This window comes from Schistocerca piceifrons, chromosome 4, assembly GCF_021461385.2.
Source record: "Schistocerca piceifrons isolate TAMUIC-IGC-003096 chromosome 4, iqSchPice1.1, whole genome shotgun sequence".
Lineage (NCBI taxonomy): Eukaryota > Metazoa > Arthropoda > Insecta > Orthoptera > Acrididae > Schistocerca > Schistocerca piceifrons.
The window spans coordinates 519,275,443-519,296,273 of record NC_060141.1 but is presented as its reverse complement, the minus strand read 5'-3'; the positions used below and the strand labels follow the sequence as shown (position 1 = coordinate 519,296,273).

The 20,831-nt window shown below is 35.3% G+C and overlaps 1 protein-coding gene across 4 annotated transcripts in view; it reads right to left on the bottom strand.

Annotated features, from left to right (window-relative positions):
- Positions 1 to 1,378: 1,378 nt before the first annotated feature.
- LOC124794680 (uncharacterized protein ZK1073.1) overlaps positions 1,379 to 20,831 on the bottom strand; it is a 611,492-nt gene continuing 592,039 nt past the window's right edge. For 3 of the 4 annotated variants that reach the window (XM_047258222.1, XM_047258224.1, XM_047258225.1), the window contains exons 7-10: positions 15,949 to 15,960; positions 15,353 to 15,468; positions 9,721 to 9,883; positions 1,379 to 3,299 (exon numbers count right to left, since the gene is read on the bottom strand). In XM_047258222.1, coding sequence (XP_047114178.1) covers positions 3,066 to 3,299; positions 9,721 to 9,883; positions 15,353 to 15,468; positions 15,949 to 15,960 — 525 coding nt within the window. In that variant the 3' untranslated portion in view covers positions 1,379 to 3,065. The remainder of the gene's footprint in view (positions 3,300 to 9,720; positions 9,884 to 15,352; positions 15,469 to 15,948; positions 15,961 to 20,831) is intronic. The other variant, XM_047258223.1, reaches the window with a different exon arrangement.

Here is a 20,831-nt window from a genome sequence, read left to right as displayed (position 1 = left end):
GCCTGTTGGGAAACATTCTCTGTCCATTAATGCTACTTTCCAGGCACTACACCTGCTGCACCGTACATTAAATGTATGTCTGCCAACTCTCATGATGAGTAACATTCCATCTTTGACTACACGTCAAGCACTGTACACAGTAACACACCTCACCATTGACACATCATTAGTTGTCTAATGTAATGGCCAACTGATATCAGGGATAGTGGTGCATGTATGGCAAAGGCTAACGCACTGATGAGATGCATGTGGTCCTAACACAACACACATGCTATGAACTAAGTATGTCTGTTTGGTGGTCAGGAATGTATGTTGTTCATCATCCACTGCCTTTTCCAGTGTACAAGACACCCAGGATCTTTGTGAGAGTGCAGCAGAACTGCATGAACCTTTGATATACATGTGTTGAGACTGATGGTCATTGCTTTGAACAATTACTGTGAGCTATGTTGTTGCTATGTGGTGTATGCTGTGTATGTCCGTAACTCACAAGTATGCATTTCTAACTATTGACTCCCTATCTCAATACAATCAGTTGTGGATCATCTATCACCCATTTCAAATCAACCAAAAATGTTTGAGACACTCTGTATATGGTGAGTTGCTACTTTTACTCTTTCCAGAATTTTAAAACATTATGTTCAGTATGTTTCGTAGTGTAACAGAAGGACTTTTATTGAATAGATGAAACAAAATAATAAACAAACAAATGGTAGAATACTAACATTCATATTTAAATCACTAAATCTGCACTACCATTCAGGAAATACTATTTATTGATGCCTTTTTTTCACCTTGGCACATAAAATAATCTAATTGGCTAATGTCCTGTACATTCTTTTTGGAGCACAAATTATCAGTATTCCTCTCCACTTCCAGGGATTAGGCTAAATGTCTCTCTGGTCTTCAAAGACTATTGTTGACTCCATCTCATTATCTGCGTGTAGTAGCGTTTCTTACATTACCAATACTCCATCTCTCTAACAGAAGTTCCTAATGCATTCCTCTGCGATAGGACTCAGTTCAGAGATAGTTGGTTCAAATCATGGTAGTGGAAAAAATTATCATCAACACACTTCCTTCCAATGCCTTGGATTAAATTTCCAACTTTTCCACAGTGTTTTAAGGAATGAGAGCATGTGATACTGTTTATGGTGATCCACCCATTGGATGGGATCATGAAGCACAGCAGTTCTCTTGGTATTTGAGAATTGTAGGCCATGTGCCAGCACTGGGTTTCATTCTCTCCCTTCACTCATCATCACACAACCCAAACAGAATACCACACTATATATACACCCATTACAATCACCTAAACTCAAAAGATATGCTTAAGACATAACTCCGATACAATGTGCAGTAAGAAAAATGAGAACAATTTTGTTTCAATAAAATTTATTTCCATATTCTTTGGTTCATTGTTGAAGCATCTCTATTTACAGAAACATACCACACTAAAGTTTGACCTTAGTATTATCTACCTGTTATATGACACAGGTTTAACATCTTGTAAAATGTTTTCTATATTTATTGCCGTTGACATATACAGAACGGATTAATTTACTATGACACTTGCAGTTCACAGCTGCATGGGCATCTTTCAACGAGGTTTCTTGGCACAGTCTAATTAATATTGTGTTACATTTGGCAATATAAATACTTGCTTGAGTTACATTTGTACTATGAAACTTTTTTCACACATTTTGAAGTCTGTGAACTACAAATGTACAACAAAATACAATAATCAATTATGATACAATAAGTTTGCATTAGCTTTTACTGCTTCTCAAAAGTAATACAAGAGAAGAAAGTAATCCAGTTCTAACAGACTGTTATAAAACGTAATATCATGAAATTTACAATCAGGCCTATTAATAATGGCACTTATGCATTACTTCAGATTTTGGAATACTGTTGTGCTCATTTGCATTGTTACTGAGAAACAAAATTGGTAATTCAGGATTCAGTTTCCTTACCATAATTTAAACAATTGTTTTATCCTTAGGTGGAATATGAAACAAAAGTGTAGAATGAATGGGAAATATTGGTTTGGGTAGAAATTTATGAAAAAGAAATAATTCAATGAACACTGAAACAAACTCATTTAAGCAAATTTCTACAAAAAAGGACCAACACAATTGCAATAATATCTGACAGACTGTATTTAGTATTCCTTCAGCCTTAGCTTACACTTCTTGTACAAAAGTTACCCAATCTACTTATATTTTGATTTGTACTCTACAGTACAACTAAAAGCAATTATGATATATAATACCCACATTTTTATAAGCAGATACATTGTCAAACAAACATAAAGTGGAAGGATCTATCCTGGTGTATCAAGAGTAAAACTGGTCCATCATTTTAATTTATTGTAGCTTAACACTGCAACAAATGGTGACATCATCAATAATATGCCTTTTTTGAGTGCTGAAAACTGAATCACAGTTTCTTACAAAATCTGCCAATAACCCTGGCTTTCAGCAAACAATCTGATTGTCTCAGTACATGGATGTTTGAAGTGATAGCAGGTATGCAGAAATGTTGTAAATGATATAATACAGTTTGATGTTCCAAGTGGCATTATGAAATCTAGCTTTCTTGTGTATATCTATATACTTGTATATGTCTTTCTGTATCTCCTAAAACTTCCTTACAGCTACAGTTTAAAAAAGAAAAAAAACATCTTATGAAAATACTATTTATACAGATAAACAGTTAGCTTACCTAAATACACACCAGGTACCTCTATTTTTATGTCAGTGCTTGCTCTCAGAAATTAAGAAACAAATGACATAGCATTGCACCAGTCATAGCTACACATTCAAGGCAAAGTGATGCATTTTCCCCATTGAAATGTCTTGCCACCAACACATTGAAAACACAGATTTCACTAAAGAAATTTAACTGGTGTGATGTGATTTGAAAACACAGTAGAAATATATTTTCCATCCTCTATTATTTCATTTTCAGATACAAAAAAAATTGCTTCCAATTTTAAACTTGATGGCAGCCTGTTTGGGGCATGTTTAAATACTTTCAGCATCTTACATGCGGAGAAGTATTTAGTTGTGCTTGTTCGGCATTGTATCATTGCTAATGGTAATTGACAGACGCCGAATGTTCGGTTTGTCATACTCCTCCATGCTCATTCCTCTTGAAAGTCTCCTTGGACGCCCTTCCCCATCAAATGATCCTCCAGAAAATGCTCGCTGTCTTTCAACCCCAGGCAGAGTAATAGAAGTCAGTAATCCTTGACCTTTGCAAAACAGCAAGATGCTCTGTGCTACTTTGTGAGGCTGTAACAACATAATAATGTTAGTGCTAAATTAAATGAAGTAAGTATTATAGTAGTTGTATTACATGTTTATTAGCCTACCTTATAAATAAATAAAAAACTTTTTTATTTTAAATTCAGTGCATTAGTATTTGTAAAATGACTTTGATATAGTGTTCATTAAAAAATGACGATCATTCCACTTGGGGCCTGTGGAATGGTACATTAGCTTATTTGTTTTAGTTGTAAATATCTGTCATGTATTGTTGTTTTTCTGACATGTTCCACATCCTGGAGGACCTCCTCACTGCGGATCAATTGGAATGAAAGTAAATCTAATCTAATCTAAGACAGAAGAGAATAACAAACATCATTCAATTTATTTTTTCTGCTTTGAGAACTGTTTTTTATACTTTTCTGGATAAAATAGTACAAAAGTTACACAAATAATATAAGGGGTTGTATAGTTGAGGCAGTAAACAGTTAATAGGCACATAAATGAGATTGAAAAAGTTGCTAAGCTTTTGAACAGCGTCCTTGTTTTGGATCCCTGTCAGGCTGCATGCAAGGACATTGCAGAAAAGTAGGACAATGATTACATTTGTGTATATGTGTGTTTTTGTTAGATCTGAAGGAAACTGTCCAGAAGCTCAGAAACATCAACAGTCTGTAAATTACAGTCGTTCAAAACAAAAATCCTGGATATTAAGTTCTTTATTTATCTGGTACACCCTGACATGTTTTGTCTTAATTACAAAGCATCTTCAGAGTGTTCTGAAGTACTAAACGACTTTTTCATTTGCAAATGCACATTCAATGCAAATGTTCTGAGAAATTGTGAAATATTTAAGGAAATGGGAACAACACAGACTGCAGTGTTCCAGAACAGTCAGTTAACTGTTGTGCTATGCTACTCCTGTGTGTTGCACTGCAGCAGTAAAACATTTAACATAAAGTTAAATAATACACATGGTACAGTAATGGAAGTTCCATAGGGCAATAAGTGTCTGGATTAAAAACTTATATGCTTATTTTATTGTCCAGAAATAAAAGGAGAAACTTCATTGTGGTTTAGTTCTCCAGTATATTCAGCCTCCCCAAGAAACCATGCAAATAAGCTAAAGCTGGTAACAGAAAGAAACAATACAAATATGCTAAGGCTGATAAAAGAAAAATTTGACATTTGCAAAAGGTAATGGAAGGTGGTGTGCCCTTAGGCAGATATGAAGAAATATGTGGACACTGTTTCAGTCTACAGATGAGTAGTATGGAAAAAACAGGCAATGTAAACATACCAAATCACCAACATATCATGGGATGAAATTTTTTGCAAGAAAAGAGCTGTTGATAGAAATGAGTTCTTGCGATGTTCAGGAAGTGATTCATATTGAGGATGTGAAACTCTTCTTCCAGAAAATGGAAAAGTCATTCAAAACTTTACCAAACAATTTAATAACTTTGGCTACTTTTCCAGAAACAAATTGTTAACCTCAAAATGAAACTGCATTCTTTAAGCTGAATTATCTTTACTGATTAAAGAATATTATTTTAAAGTGCATTTAAATGAACTCTCCTTTGAGTGGCTGGTATATAGTAAAGTATGATGCAGTGCTTGTCTGATTGTGTTGGTAGCACTTGGTGTGGAAAAAAATTTTGGAATAGTTTGCAGGAACAGTACTATTTAAACATTTTTGCAGGTTGACTATCAAGTGCCATAAGTAATGTATAAAATGCATGTTTGACTGCCAGCCACTTTTATTTTAATCTCAGGTATTGTCTGGTTTCAGTCTTGGACTATCTTCATGGAGAACAGCTTAAAACATTTTAACCCTTATTCATGAAGATGGTCCATGGCTGAAACCGGTTGATATTTAGGCTTAAAATAAAAGCAGCTGATGGTCAAACATACATTTTATAAAGTACAATTTAGCTTGTCGACAACTGCAGGCTCTCTTATCCCTGCACCTTTAACTGGCAATATGAACCATGCCACAAAATTTAAATCTTAACGGAAAATCATATAATCATCCAATCTAAGAATAATTATTAAGGCACTGTAATATGGGGATAAGTCTCACCATAAGCCTATGTAGACATTTATTGGTATCCTCTATTTTAGTCCATAAATCTTGATATAATGTTTGAACAATCAAGATGGCAATCTTCTTGCCCAAGTTCACACACACATGTAACTTCTACCATGAATTGATGCAGAATCTTTAATATTTCATTCCTTCATAAGATAATGGATAATGAACAGAAGACTGGCAGCTTAGAGAACAGTAAGCATTGGGTGAATAAGATCACTACTGTGCAGACAATAGGAACTCTCATGAACAAAATGCTTGTAACACAACATTACATACTACATGACAGGTGTAAAAAATTACCTACTGTTACAAAATGTGACTCTACTGTCTCCAGCTATATTGTCACCTGCAAATTTTTCTGTATTGTTACCTATTTAGTTCTGTCAACACAAATTTGTCTATCACTTGTCATATCTCTCCATGCACTGGCTTTAGAAAATATAATTAATATGGAGCTAATCAGCTTTTGGTGATATTAAATATTTAGATAATATCAGAAAGCTCTAATTGGAATAAAAATGCTGGTAGAAGTGAAAAGGAGTAAAGGCAATCACTCAATATATAGTTCAGATGTTGAGCATTTGACAAACATACAAACAAGACTGTCCTTAACAAGATTCTTGTGCTGGCCATTTTTGCATTATCTGTATATAAATTACAGTGATTCAAAAGAAAAGCACCTTTTCCATGCGGCACGTTAACTTTTTTTTCCCACCCAGGTGTGATTCATGTGATTCACCTTAATTACAAGGCATCTTCAGTGGGTGTCCTGAAATATCACATGATTTTTTCATTTGCAAATGAAACGCCCTACTTTACGCTGACATTACATACGTTTTTCAATAGATAGTCAGAGTCACTAACTGTAGGGCCAGTTTATCAATGCTGTTACCAAATGAACAAGTTGGGTCTAAAAAGTTCAGTGAATAGTATCACAAAACAGAAATACAGGCAACATACATTTATTCACCTTCAAAGTACTCTCTGTTTCACAACATTTATAAAGCTACTAGAAACTATAAGCCACAACACTCTTTAGAGTCAATTAAAAGATCAGTACACTGGTCTTTGGATGTCTGTTGAAACATGATGCAGACAGCTGTGTACTATTTCTACAGTGGCTGCCTTTTCTACAATGAATTAAACTGGTGGCATTGTGTGATAGCTTTAGTAATCCCACAACATGTACAAATGAACGATACCAATGAGTTGTCACGCACGTACCGTGAGGGCACCTACGGTGGGATCACAGTTACTACCACAGGCCAGTCACTTGAAAGCCTGCAGCAAGCCCAATAAAAGGCCATCCGACAGATACCTCTGCTTCAGTTTGCTGCCATCCAACTGGCTCTACAAGTGGACTCTGCAGTACTGATTGTTTACTGTGTGCTTGGTGCATTTGGATCCAACACCTCTTGCCTTTACAGAACTTTCTTATGAAATGCATATTAACTGGCTACTCTTGCTGGGACCTCATCCTTCTACTCTATAGCATTGAATGGTTTCTATTGTGACTCCAATGAATATTTCTCCAAGAACTGTCACTGCCTGTTTCATGGATTAATTTGTTATTTGATTATTACAAAAGCTGTTTATATTAATAAACATTGTGGGCCAAAGTTAACATTTCAGCAGTTGCCAACTTTACTCTGGATGACACTGGGCAAACCAGGTCTCATTATCTGTGATGAGATGTCTACAACAAAATTACCTCCTCCATGCCAACCAAAATGAATTCCGGAAACTTATGTGAAAGCTTTTCTCATTTGACATTCTGACAGCCATGGATCAAGGCACTCAGGTAGATGCAGTATTTCTTGTCTTCTGAATAGCATTTCACTCAGTATCATGTCAAACTTATTAATGGAAATACTGTATGATTGTACAGGGTATCAAATAAAATTTGTGACTGGATTGAATATTGGTTGGTAGGGATGATGCAGCATGTTATATTGAACAGAGAATCTTCAAAAGATGTAAAATAATTTAAGGCATGCCACAGGGAAGTTTGTTGTGACCCTTGTTGTTCACATTGTATATTAATGACTTGGCAGAAGGCATCAATACTAACCTCAAGACTGTCACTCGTGATTGAGTTATCTACAAATGAAATATCCTGTGAAATATTCAGCCAGATCTTGAAAATATATAAAATTGGTGAGAAGCTTGGCAATTTGCTTTAAAGATTCAGAAATTTAAAACTGTGCACTTCATAAAATGCAAAATTGTAGTATGTTATGACTGCAGTATCAGTAAGTCACAACTGAAATCAGTCCAATCATAGAAAAACCCGGGTGTAACAATTTGTAGGGATCTGAAATAGAATGATCATATAGGCTCAGTCAAAGGTAAAGCAGCTGCCACATGTTGTTCATCAGAAGGATACTGAGATAACGACCAGCCAACAAAGGAGATTGCTAACAAAATATTTGTGCGACCCATACTAGAATATTGCTCAAGTGTGCAGGGCTCATACCAAACAGGACTAACAAAAGGAGATTGAACACATACATAGAATAGCAGCACAAATGGTCACTAATTTGCTTGATCCATAAGATGGTTTCATGGAGAAACTGAGAAACCATAAAAGGCAGTTAATAAAGTGACATATTGAAATGTAACGACAGGACAGAAAAGCTCGACAGAGAAAAAGTTACTGGACATGAATGGATACCAGTCTGATTCTACATAAAGTATGTGATAGAGCTTGCCCCTCTTATAGCAGCAGTCTCTGCAGGAGCAAAGCATTTCTAATGATTGGAAAAAAGGACAGGTCATTCTCATTTTCAACAAAGATTAATGAACAGACACACAGAACTATATGCTTATATCTCTGATGTCTGCCTGTTACAGAATTTTGGAGCATGTTTTATGCTTGCTGAATATGACATTTATGGAGTCCTAAAATCCCTTTGTAGGAATCAACATGGGCTTCAAAAACAACTGTATGTCAAACCCAGCTTGCTTGTTCAACTACGAGACCCAGAAAGCAGTAGGTACAGGCACACAGGTAGATGCATATTCTTTGACTTCCAGAAGCCATCTGACACAGTTCCACACTGCTGTACAACAAAGAAAAAATGAGCGTACTGAGTATCAAACCAACTGCGTAATTGTACTGAAAACTTTCTAGCAAACAGATCGCAGCATGTCATTCTCAATGGAGAGAAGTCCTCAGACATAAAAATATAGTTGGGCATACCAAAGGAAGTGTTATAGGACTTTTACTTTTCACAACATATATAAATGACCTAGTGGATAATTTTACAAGTTCCATGTGGCTTTTTGTGGATGATACTGTTGTGGATGATGCTGGAGAACTGTGGTGAAATGTAGGAAGCTCTGCAAGAGACTGACATTTGGATTAGGGAGTAGTAATTCACCCTTACATAAACAAATGTAATACATTGTGTATACACAGAAAGTCTCATTATCGTATCATGTAGAACAATAATGTAGAAAATAGTTACTTCCATAAAATATCGAGGAGTAAGCGTACAGAGTGATCTGAAGTGGAACAGCCACACAGAATTATTTGAAGATAAGGCAAATGCCATACTTGAGATTCATTGGAAGAATCCACAGAAAATGAAGTCCACTGACAAATCAGGTAGCTCACAAATCACCTGTTCGACCAATACTTCAATATTTCTTACTGATCTGGGATCCATACTTATGTTTGTGTTCAATATCCTTCATTAGTCCTGTTTGGTATGAGTTCCACACACTTGGGTAGTAGTTTAGGATGGGTTGCACAAATGTTTTGTAAGCAATCTCACATGTAGGCTGACTGTATTTTCCCAATATCCCACTGATGAACAGAGTTTTCCAACTGATCCACCTATGACTGAGCCTCTACGATAATTCTATTTCATATTCCTACAGATTGTTACGCCCAGGTATTTCTATGATTTAACTGATTCCAATTGTGACCTTACCTCAATACCTCATCTTAATAACATCCTGAACCCTATCAGGAGGTTTCAGTAGCACACTCCTGTAATGGTTTGCCATCAATAATGTTTGTAACTTTCCCCATTTGATAGTTTGAATACATTATACATTTTATCTATGTTGCTGCAAATATGTATTTTTTTTTTCAAATTATGCAAATATAGTTGGTAAGCCTCATTTATTTGTCTCTCATTTTCCTTTTTTTAAACTCTATTTTCTTCTTCTTCAAAGTAATAGACCACTCATTACCTTAAATAAATAGCAAGTAGAAAACATAAAATGCAGTGATCACAATTTCATATCAAATTTGTTATGGATATATTGTAAGAAAATTACTCACAGTTACTTTTCATATTTTTTATTAATGAATGTGATTATGTAATTAAAGATATGACTTACAGCTTCCAGTAGAACATCTCCAGCTCTTTCCACTTTAAGAAGTGTGGCTTTTGCTTTGTCAAGGTCTCTGTGTAGTTTCTCAACAACTGAAGCATAAGAGCTTAACATGCCTGTGATAAGCAAAACATCTGTTTGGCAGTTTTTCAAAGGTAGGTCTTTGCGCCTGAAATAGGTATCAATTTGATGAGATGCAATATTTCCAACAATGTGAAATCTATTTGAAGTATGACAAGGGTGGGAAATTTGCTAGAAGGTACATTAGGTAGAGTAAAGGAGGGAAAAATACACAATACACTCAGAAAGAAAATGAAAAACAGGAAAACTGTCAACAAGAACTTTTAGTAAGTTGGGTTTCTGAAGCCAGTAACAATATCTTCACAAGAATGATGAGATATAAAAACTTGGGAATAAGACACTAAAACTTGGAAACCATTTTTTCTCAGTTTGCTTTCTCATAAGTTATTCTGTCATACAAAGTATGCCCACAAAGTAAGTTCCATTTGGTTATATTAAACAAATGTGTTCAGATACAGAAAAAATATTTATTGTACAAAAATCTACAACTGTTAAACTACTTTTCTACATAGCTTCTGAAATTTTGTAGGCACTTGTCATAGAGTGGTACAAGTTTTTGTATGCCTTCTTCATAAAAGTTTGCCACCTGTGTATTCAACCATGTGGTAATGTTCTTTCAGATCATCATCATTGTTGAAGTGTTAACCACCAAGGACAGACTTTAGGTGTAAGAAGAGATGAAAGTCGCTAGGAGCGAGGTCCGGGCTGTACCGAGCATGATCAGAACGGATCCCAGTGAAATTCCTATAAGAGTTGTTAGGTCACATTCACCGTGTGAGGTCAGGCATTACTGTGGAAAAAAAATAACACCTTTTGACAGTAATCCTTGATGCTTGTTCTGTATTGTGCAGCACAATTTCTTAATGGTCTCGCGGTAACCGTGAGCATTGATTGTTTGACCTCATGGCAAGAAATCAATCAGCAAAATGCCTCTTTTCTGTCCCAAAAAATGGTGCACATGACTTTTCGAGGTGTCAAGATTTGCCTAGGCTTAACCTTAATTGGAGATGAAGTGTGCCTCCATTCCACTGATTGCCGTTTTGTTTCAGGGGTGTCGTGCGATACACAAGTTTCATCCGCTGTGACTATCTGAGAACCATCAATTTCTTCATTTTAGCATGTCAAAAACTGAAGTGCACTGGACATCCATTGTTTTTTGTGTTGCTCAGTAAGAATTTTGGGTACCCAACATGAGAAAAGTTTTCGAAATTTCAATTTTTCAGTAACAATTTCATGAATTAGTGATCGTGAGATTTGCGGAACTTCCATAGGAAGGGAACTAAGTGTAAACTTGCGGTTGTGCTTAATCTTCTCTTCAATTGTGTGAACCAGTTCATTAGTAACCACAGACAGGCATCCACTTCATTCTTCATCATGCACTTGATCACGTTCGTCATTGAACAGTCTGACCCATCTTCTAACCATTGAATCAGTCACAGCATTTTGCCCGTAAACCTCGCAGATTTGCTGATGAATTTCCTTTGTTTTAACTTTCTTTGCATTTAGAAAATGAATCACAGATCTGATTTCACACACGGAAGCATTTTCAATTACGGCTGTCGTTATAAAGAAGCACTACAAAGCACACGTCAGCAGCAGCAATCTAAAATGGCATACATGTCTTCTCCTTGAGTCAGAGTAACTGCCATGTATGCTCAGAACTGTGATCATAACACTGCCCCGGATAGAAATAGAAATGGAACTTACTTTGTGGATGACCCGCATATTATTTTAAGTAAGTGCATTTGCCTACCATTCTACAATACCAGTACAAGCAAAAATCACCAGAATTCAAACGGAGTACCACATAAAACACCTATAATTATCCAATGACTATTGTCTGTAAAGAAAAGAAATATTTTACACATGGAAGAGTATTTTCTAGTTACAACATGGAATAACTCAGCACAAAAATTTCTTTGGCTCCTGATACTAAGAACTCTTCATATTTGAAGATCTGACTACCATATAGTTAGGATGTTTACGCTTCTTATGAGTTAAAATTATATGTTCATAATATCCTCTCCCCATCCCCCTCCCCCACTCTCTCTCTCTCTCTCTCTCTCTCTCTCTCTCTCTCTCTCTCACACTCTCACTCTCTCTCTCTCTCTCTCTCTCTCTCTGACTTTCCTGTGTGTGTGTCAAGAGAGAGAGACTGATGTAATTAATTATCATAAGATGTAAGATAAAAATGGATGTAACCTATAAGATACTCAAAATCAAGGCTTTCTGCTCTAAAAACACAAACAAGGCATAGAAAAGATACAAAATAGTGTGGAAATAGAGGGAACATGATGATTGTATTTATGTAGGAAAGGAGTGGTATTTCAACAAAAAATGCATGCGTACTCTTATTATGCCACTTTTAGGTACAGTTGCATGTAGGATAATTCATACAGCAGACCTCTTACGTTTTAGGTATCTATTCGCAATAATGAAATAAAAAGTACATGTCTTAATGGAGTTTCTGTGTGTCAGTGTGATAATTTTTTACAATTAATAAACATGTGAATAATTGCAACCACTTGTTATACTGGTAACTGTGTCCACATTTTATGTGAATCACGTGATGCACAGTTCTGAGTTCATAGTCACAGAAGTACAGGGCATAAACTAATCAAGGCTATCAAGCAGTAGTAATGTAAAATAGCACCTAATATGTAGTTGAAGCAGTTCAACAGAATTAAATATAGTTTATATTTCTAAGCATAGTAGTGGAACATGGCTGGCTTTTCTTTACTCGCAGCCACATTTACTTGGCAAGCTATTTTACAATCACCAGCTTTCTAAGGTCAAGTTTTCTGTAAAATTAGCCATTTTAATATTACATTACAGATACTGAAGAAAATTTTTATAAAAATTTCTAAAACATCCTAAAAATATTTCACTTGAAGTGGTGTAAATAAATATCAGGATATACATTAAGGTTTTGTCTCACAGTTCATCAAGTTTCCAAATTGTACTGCTTGTAATTTATGCCTAAAATAGACTTACACCTGTTTAATTTAAATAACGTAATATGTAAATATTTTAGATTGAAATTTTTACACTAAACAAGTCCAAAATAATTTATTACTGGGAGCATATTGTCTCCATTAATTTTGTTACCAATTCATCCCTGTTTAATGATGATCCTAAAGCTTCTGTTCTAGGTATTAAACTAAGTTGTAATTTTAATAGCTCTCATTTTAAGTAACAGATATCATAATTATGTAGTCAGTGTCAGTTTGTAGAGTCTGCATACTCATTTGCTCCATGAAAGAAAAACAGTATGAAATAAAATTAGTGCGAGAAATTATAATGGAAAATCAGTTTAAGGTTTTGAGTTTACAGTAAAACCCTGGTTAACTGAACTTTGGACAACCACAACCCGGATTATCTGAAACACCTCTGGAGAGTATGGGGAGGGGAGGGATGGAAGAGACGGGAGTGTGCTGAACTGCATGTAGCAGGGAAAGGTGACTGCCTGACCTGCTGAACTGCATGTAGCAGGGAAAGGTGACTGCCTGACCTTGAGTTGCTTCACCCACCAACTCACCAGTCTAAATAAAGCTACATTGCCAACAACAGTGCCTTTCAGCGTTTGTTTCTTCCCATTGTGAGTCAATTTTTCTGCTATCGAACTTAAGCAGAAGCATTTTGTGATTATTTTTGCTGATAAATTAGCTGCTATCAATGATGATGGAAATTAAAGGTTACCGAAAACTGGTGGCTAATTATGGAGTTGTGTTTCTGCCATTTCAGAATGAATGAAGTTGAAAGCTGAACTTCTAGAACAAGCTGTGAACAATCCTCATAGAAATACACTTGAAATATCTGACTCTGAAAATGTAGATGAAGCTCTTTATCTTTGATTTACCCAACAATGAGAAAAAGGCATGCCTTTGATGGCCTGATTTTGTGAGAAAAAGCTAAAATCTTATACAAGTTGTTATGAGAGAAGGAAATAGATTTTCCTTCATGCTGTGGGTGGTTACACAGGTGTGAAAACAGATACAGCATTGGGAAATTGAATGTGTGTGGAGAAAAATTATCTGAAGACCCAGACACAATTTATGTTTTAGAGTTTGAAGATTACATTGAGAGCTATACTAATGGCTAGATTTACAGTGCCGATGAAACAGGACTTATTTTCAAGATGTTGCCCATACCCTCCTCAAAAGAACATCTACAATAGGACACAAAATGAAAAAAGAATGATAAATGCTTCTGGCACATTCAGAATTCCTCCATTGTGTATCAGGAAGTTGATAAACCTTTGAGCCTTGAAGAATGTTGCTCAGAAAGTGCTACCAGTTTTTTATACACCACAGAAACGTTCCTGGATGTCTTGTGAACTCTTTGCTGAATGGTCTACATTTTAACTGAAGAAGATCTGCCTAAAAAGGCATCTTATTAACTGACAATATGCCTACACTTCCTTCCATGTTAAAAGTGGTGATATTGTGCATTTCCTTCCCCCAAACATTACCAATCTATTTCAGTCACTCGATCAGGGTATAATAATGACATTTAAACAGCACTATCATGGGATATTCTTAAGAACCATCCTGCAAGGTAATGACATGTAAAACAAAAGTATGAATGATGCACTAAATATAGTGAATATGAAACATGTAGTTTATTGATGTGCACAAGCCTGGGATAATGAAAGCAGAAACTCTCTGAAAGGGCTGTAGAAAATGTATGATGGGCTTGAAAAAGATCAGGCAGAAAATTCTGGAAACTTGACAGATACGGTAAAAAGAATTTGCAGATGTGAAGATTTGGATATTTGTGAGGTGGATGAATGCATTGTCACAGATGATACAACAAAAATCATGGACCAAGAAATTGTAGAAAATTGTTGCAGCCAAATGCTGACATGACTGAAGAGCCTGAAGTAGATGGCATGGATGACAAGAGTGAGAGCCACAGACGGTTTTCGAGCATTAGAGGTAAGCCAATATGAAGAATACATCTCTCAAAAACCTACTAGGTATAGTATAACACAGAAATTACAGTACATGTGTTGTTATTATAGGATGCCCTAAAATTTGTTAAACATTCCTATGAGTCAACACTGGCTGACATCCTTCTAATGAAACAATGGTGTGACATTGTTACTCAATAACACCGGAAACAAAAATTACTGAGTTTTTTTAAATTTTTAATTTATATGCTACAAACTATTAAGTACAGTAAACCATATATTAGATACTGTAATCCTAAAAATGTAATGTAACTTACATAAAGAACATAAGCATAGCCTACAAAGAGGTTTTTGAATTCCTTTGACCTTCAAAACTTTTCAAAAATTTGTACTGTATTTACAGTACAAAATACTGTAGTAGATATGAGATGTTCATGACTAAACTGAAGAAATTGATATCTGAAATGATTCCCCCCTCCCCTTTTTCATGATTTTCATACTAATTACAAGACCACATTATTTTTAGGGACTAAAATTAAAGCACACAGCTGCTTTAAGATACCAACAATAACACGATAATGTAAGGGGTAGTGTCTGATCTATTAAATAGCTAGCAATATATTTGAATATATAACGCATACTAACCCCAAAAATGCATTTACGTAGAGCTTCAGATTTTTGTTATTGATGGTCCCTCGCAGACGAGCTTGAAATTCTTGCATGACTTTTTCCTTGTCTGGGTTTGTTTCATTAACCAATTGCTGAAAATAAGAAAGCAGCATGATGCAGAAACATAAGCTTAAACTAAGAACTGACATATGGTTATCTTTTAATCTTTCAGGAACTGAATGATCTCAACAAAAAGCACTGAATAAATAAAATATTTTAGGGGTATTTTAATGTAATGCTATAAAGATCATAAGCATAAGGACCTCAAAAAATTGGGTCAAATGTGCAAAGTGATAACTCTACCCTATCTAAAAAGTCAATGCAATAGATAACATCTACAGATATATGCACTATTGCAAGCATTACCAATACAAAGATACCTATATGTTCTATCATAAAGGCAGTGCACTGTTGCAGTTGTTTCTCAACTTCTACTGTACATGTAACAACTTGTCTCAAACAAAGGCATCTAAACAGTAAAACTATACATAACATAATGACATCATGGCCTTCTATTTCAGCGTCTACAGGTGCCAAGAACTAATTTGTGCATAACATTTGTTTGTCATTACCTCAGACATTAGCTGTAGAGTTAGTTGTAGAATAACATGAAAGGAAAAAAGAAAATTAATTGAAACATGTAACATACAATGTTCAAATCATTCTCATGATTTCATATATGTGCGTTTTTGTAACTAGTGGAATAAACACAACAACTAATAAAATAATTTGTCTATGAACTAAATAAATACAGACAAACTATAAGGTAATAGATATTAATAATTTAGTGATATATATTCAAAAACCATTTTGCATTTACCATTGAATTTTGTCTATTGCCATAAGCTGTTGCAAGATTTGCTGTTTAGAAAGTAAATCTCCTTTCACCACTGATTAAGTTTGTTTTTAACTTTCTCTACCTGTGGTAAACTGCTATTCTCACTCATCTTTTCCTTTATGTTATTTTTATTTACCAAAATCCATGAGCATGGCTGTTTTCTAACATTTGGCTCAAAAATAAAAATTATTGAAAGCCTGTAGCAATATGTGTTTGTTTTTAAGAATTAAAGCTGTAATATGGTTTTGAAGCAAATAAAAATATGAAAAATGCACTAATAAGTTATAAACCTTATGACTGAAAAGACAAATATCAAATGAAAGGAAATCATGTACAATGACAAGAGCGTCTCTTGAGAAATTCTGTAGTTCTTGCAAAGATAAAATTTTCTTTAAAAAATTGACATTATTATGAATCATGATACTTCTACATGGAACCCCATTACTGATTGAGTTATCGATTGCTTTATTCATCTGTGAAACAGTTTATGTTGTATGAATTTCATCATGCAAAACACTAAAATTTTTGTGACTTAAAATTAATTTCTTATACAATAACTGGCAATGATTTTTAAAAATCTAATCACATTTGGTTTTTGTTATAGTCTTAGCAAATTATTACTTCTGTATACACTCTATAAACAGCACTTCCTATAATAGGTAACTTTTTTTAATTTAGGTACTCCATTACTGCGTAAAAACTTTTATTTTGTAAATAATCTTTAAGCTTTGTTTTGAAAGAACAGGTAGTATCTATGTCTTTTATAAGCTGTGGTAATTTGTTGCATAATATGGTGGCATTGTAAAAAAAACTATGCTGAGTTTTAACTTAATTTTTTCTGTCCAGATACATATTGTAGTAGTTTCAGGTTTTATAATCACATACTAAGCAATTCGTAACATAGTGGTCAATATTTCTAAAGATACCTAACACTCTAAAAAATATATTCAAAGGTACAGTTAACAATTCCAGCATTTTAAATAGTTTGAGGCAGTGGGCCATAGTTCTATCTTTGGTCATTACATGTATTGTTGTTTTTTGCAGTCGGAATACAGCTTGAATATTTTTCTTACTAACTCTCCAAAAAATTATGCCATAGCTAATAACAAGACGAATTCAAACAAAATACACTGACCTCATACACGAAATAACACATACTGACGTGAGAATTTCGAGCATAATCAGATAGATTATATAATGGTAAGACAGAGATTTAGGAACCAGGTTTTAAATTGTAAGACATTTCCAGGGGCAGATGTGGACTCTGACCACAATCTATTTGTTATGAACTGTAGATTAAAACTGAAGAAACTGCAAAAAGGTGGGAATTTAAGGAGATGGGACATGGATAAAGTGAAAGAACCAGAGATTGTACAGAGTTTCAGGGAGAGCATAAGGGAACAATTGACAGGAATGGGGGAAAGAAATACAGTAGAAGAAGAATGGGTAGCTTTGAGGGATGATATAGTGAAGGCAGCAGAGGATCAAATAGGTAAAAAGATGAGGGCTAGTAGAAACCCTTGGGTAACAGAAGAAATATTGAAGTTAATTGATGGAAAGGAGAAAATATAAAAATGCAGTAAATGAAGAAGGTAAAAAGGAATACAAAGGTCTCAAAAATGAGATCGACAGGAAGTGCAAAATGGCTAAGCAAGGATGGCTAGAGGACAAATGTAAGGATGTAGAGGCTTATCTCACTAGGGGTAAGATAGATACTGCCTACAGGAAAATTAAAGAGACCTTTGGAGAAAAGAGAACCACTTGTATGAATATCAAGAGCTCAGATGGAAACCCAGTTCTAAGCAAAGAAGGGAAAGCAGAAAGGTGGAAGGATTATATAGAGGGTCTATACAAAGACGAGGTACTTGAGGACAATATTACAGAAATGGAAGAGGATGTGGATGAGAATGAAATGGGAAATATGATACTGCGGAAAGAGGTTGACAGAGCACTGAAAGACCTGAGTCGAAACAAGGCCCCCGGAGTAGACAACATTCCATTAGAACTACTGACAGCCTTGGGAGAGCCAGTCCTGACAAAACTCTACCATCTGGTGAGCAAGATGTATGAGACAGGCGAAATACCCTCAGACTTCAAGAAGAATATAAAAATTCCAATCCCAAAGAAAGCAGGTGTTGACACATGTGAAAATTACTGAACTATCAGTTTAATAAGTCACAGCTGCAAAATACTAACGCAAATTCTTTACAGATGAATGGAAAAACTGATAGAAGCCGACCTCATGGAAGATCAGTTTGGATTCCGTAGAAATGTTGGAACACGTGAGGCAATACTGACCCTACGACTTACCTTAGAAGAAAGTTTTAAGGAAAGGCAAACCTATGTTTCTAGCATTTGTAGACTTAGAGAAAGCTTTTGACAATGTTGATTGGAATACTCTCTTTCAAATGCTGAAGGTGGCAAGGGTAAAATACAGGGAGCGAAAAGCTATTTACAATTTGTACAGAAAGCAGATGGCAGTTATAAGAGTCGAGGGGCATGAAAGGGAAGCAGTGGTTGGGAAGGGAGTGAGACAGGGTTGTAGCCTATCCCCGATGTTATTCAATCTGTATATTGAGCAAGCAATAAAGGAAACAAAAGAAAAGTTCGGAGTAAGTATTAAAATCCATGGAGAAAAATAAAAACTTTGAGGTTCGCCGATGACATTGTAATTCTGTCAGAGACAGCAAAGGACTTGGAAGAGTTGCTGAATGGAATGGACAGTGTCTTGAAAGGAGGGTATAAGATGAACATCAACAAAAGCAAAATGAGGATAATGGAATGTAGTCGAATTAAGTCGGATGATGCTGAGGGTATTAGATTAGGAAATGAGACACTTAAAGTATTAAAGGAGTTTTGCTATTTGGGGAGCAAAATAACTGACGATGGTCGAAGTAGAGAGGATATAAAATGTAGACTGGCAATGGCAAGGAAAGCGTTTCTGAAGAAGAAAAATTTGTTAACATCGAGTACAGATTTAAATGTCAGGAAGTCGTTTCTGAAAGTATTTGTATGGAGTGTAGCCATGTATGGAAGTGAAATGTGGACGATATATAGTTTAAACAAGAAGAGAATAGAAGCTTTTGAAATGTGGTCTACAGAAGAATGCTGAAGGTCAGATGGGTAGATGACATAACTAATGAGGAGGTATTGAGTAGAATTGGGGAGAAGAGGAGCTTGTGGCACAACTTGACTAGAAGAAGGGGTCGGTTGGTAGGACATGTTCTGAGGCATCAAGGGATCACCAATTTAGTATTGGAGGGCAGTGTGGAGGATAAAAATCATAGAGGGAGACCAAGAGATGAATACACTAAGCAGATTCAGAAGGATGTAGGCTGCAGTAGGTACTGGGAGATGAAGAAGCTTGCACAGGATAGAGTAGCATGGAGAGCTGCATCAAACCAGTCTCGGGACTGAAGACCGCAACAACAACAACAGCATGCTGTAGAGATTCTATTGCTAAGTATTTTTATGTGTTCTTTCCACCTTAATTAACAGTCAACATGCATTCCCATAAAATTTGTGCTTTCCACACATTGTGTAGCTTCATTATTTACTTTCAGGTTGTTGTAATCTGGCTTTTTGTTTATGTAGTAGTTCATAGTGCTTGTTTTCTTTATATTAAGAGTGATTTTACTGTTTACTGCACATTCACATATGCTGCTAAGCATTTTTTCATCTTTCTCTCTTGGTACTTCTACTCATTTGTCTGTGATCAGTACATTAGAGTCATCTGCAAACAAAATATTTTGTCCATGCTTGATACTTTGTGGGAAATCATTTACATAAATTAGAAACAGTACTGGACATGGCACACTACACTACAATACCATTATGTTCATATATTTAGGATCATAACTATGTTTTTCAATACATTTGGAGCCACTTGATGCATACGTAATTTCAGTCGACTGCACTCTTATTTTCTAGATATGACTGAAACCATTTTTTCACCACCCCCCTTACTCCCAGTTCATCTAGCTTATTTAACAGTATTTGTGGTCAGTTGTGTTGAAAGCTTTAGTTACATTGAGGAATGTACCTGTTGTACAATTCCCTTCACCCAGTGCATCTAGGACATGAGCTGATAGATATGCTGCTGTTAATTCAGTGGTTTTCCCTGATTGGAAACCAAACTGGTCATTGGAAACAAGGATGTATTTATTTAAATAGTTCATAGGTATATCCTTTAACACAGTTCCCATTATTTTTCCAAAGCAAGATAGTAGTGAGAGTGGCCTATAATTTTCTGTATTTTCAGTGTCATCTTTTTTTAAGAGAGGCAGTAATTTAGAATATTTTGTAGTAAGGAAAGCAACCCTATTTGAAAGATTGATTTGTAATGTCAATTAATGGTGATGATAGGCTCTACAGTCCCTTATCACACAAGTTGGTAACTTCATACAAACCTGTTGAAATTTTGTTTTTCAGTCTGTGAATTGCTTCACAGACTTCCTCCTTTGTTGTGGGCAGTAATACTATTGAATGCAGTACACATTTGTTTAGCTTTTTGACACAAGGGGCTGTTTGAATTTTTTCTTGTAATTTTGTTCCTATACTGTTGAAGTAGTTATTTATATAGTGTGCCAAATCTTGGATCTTTTATTATGGCCCCTC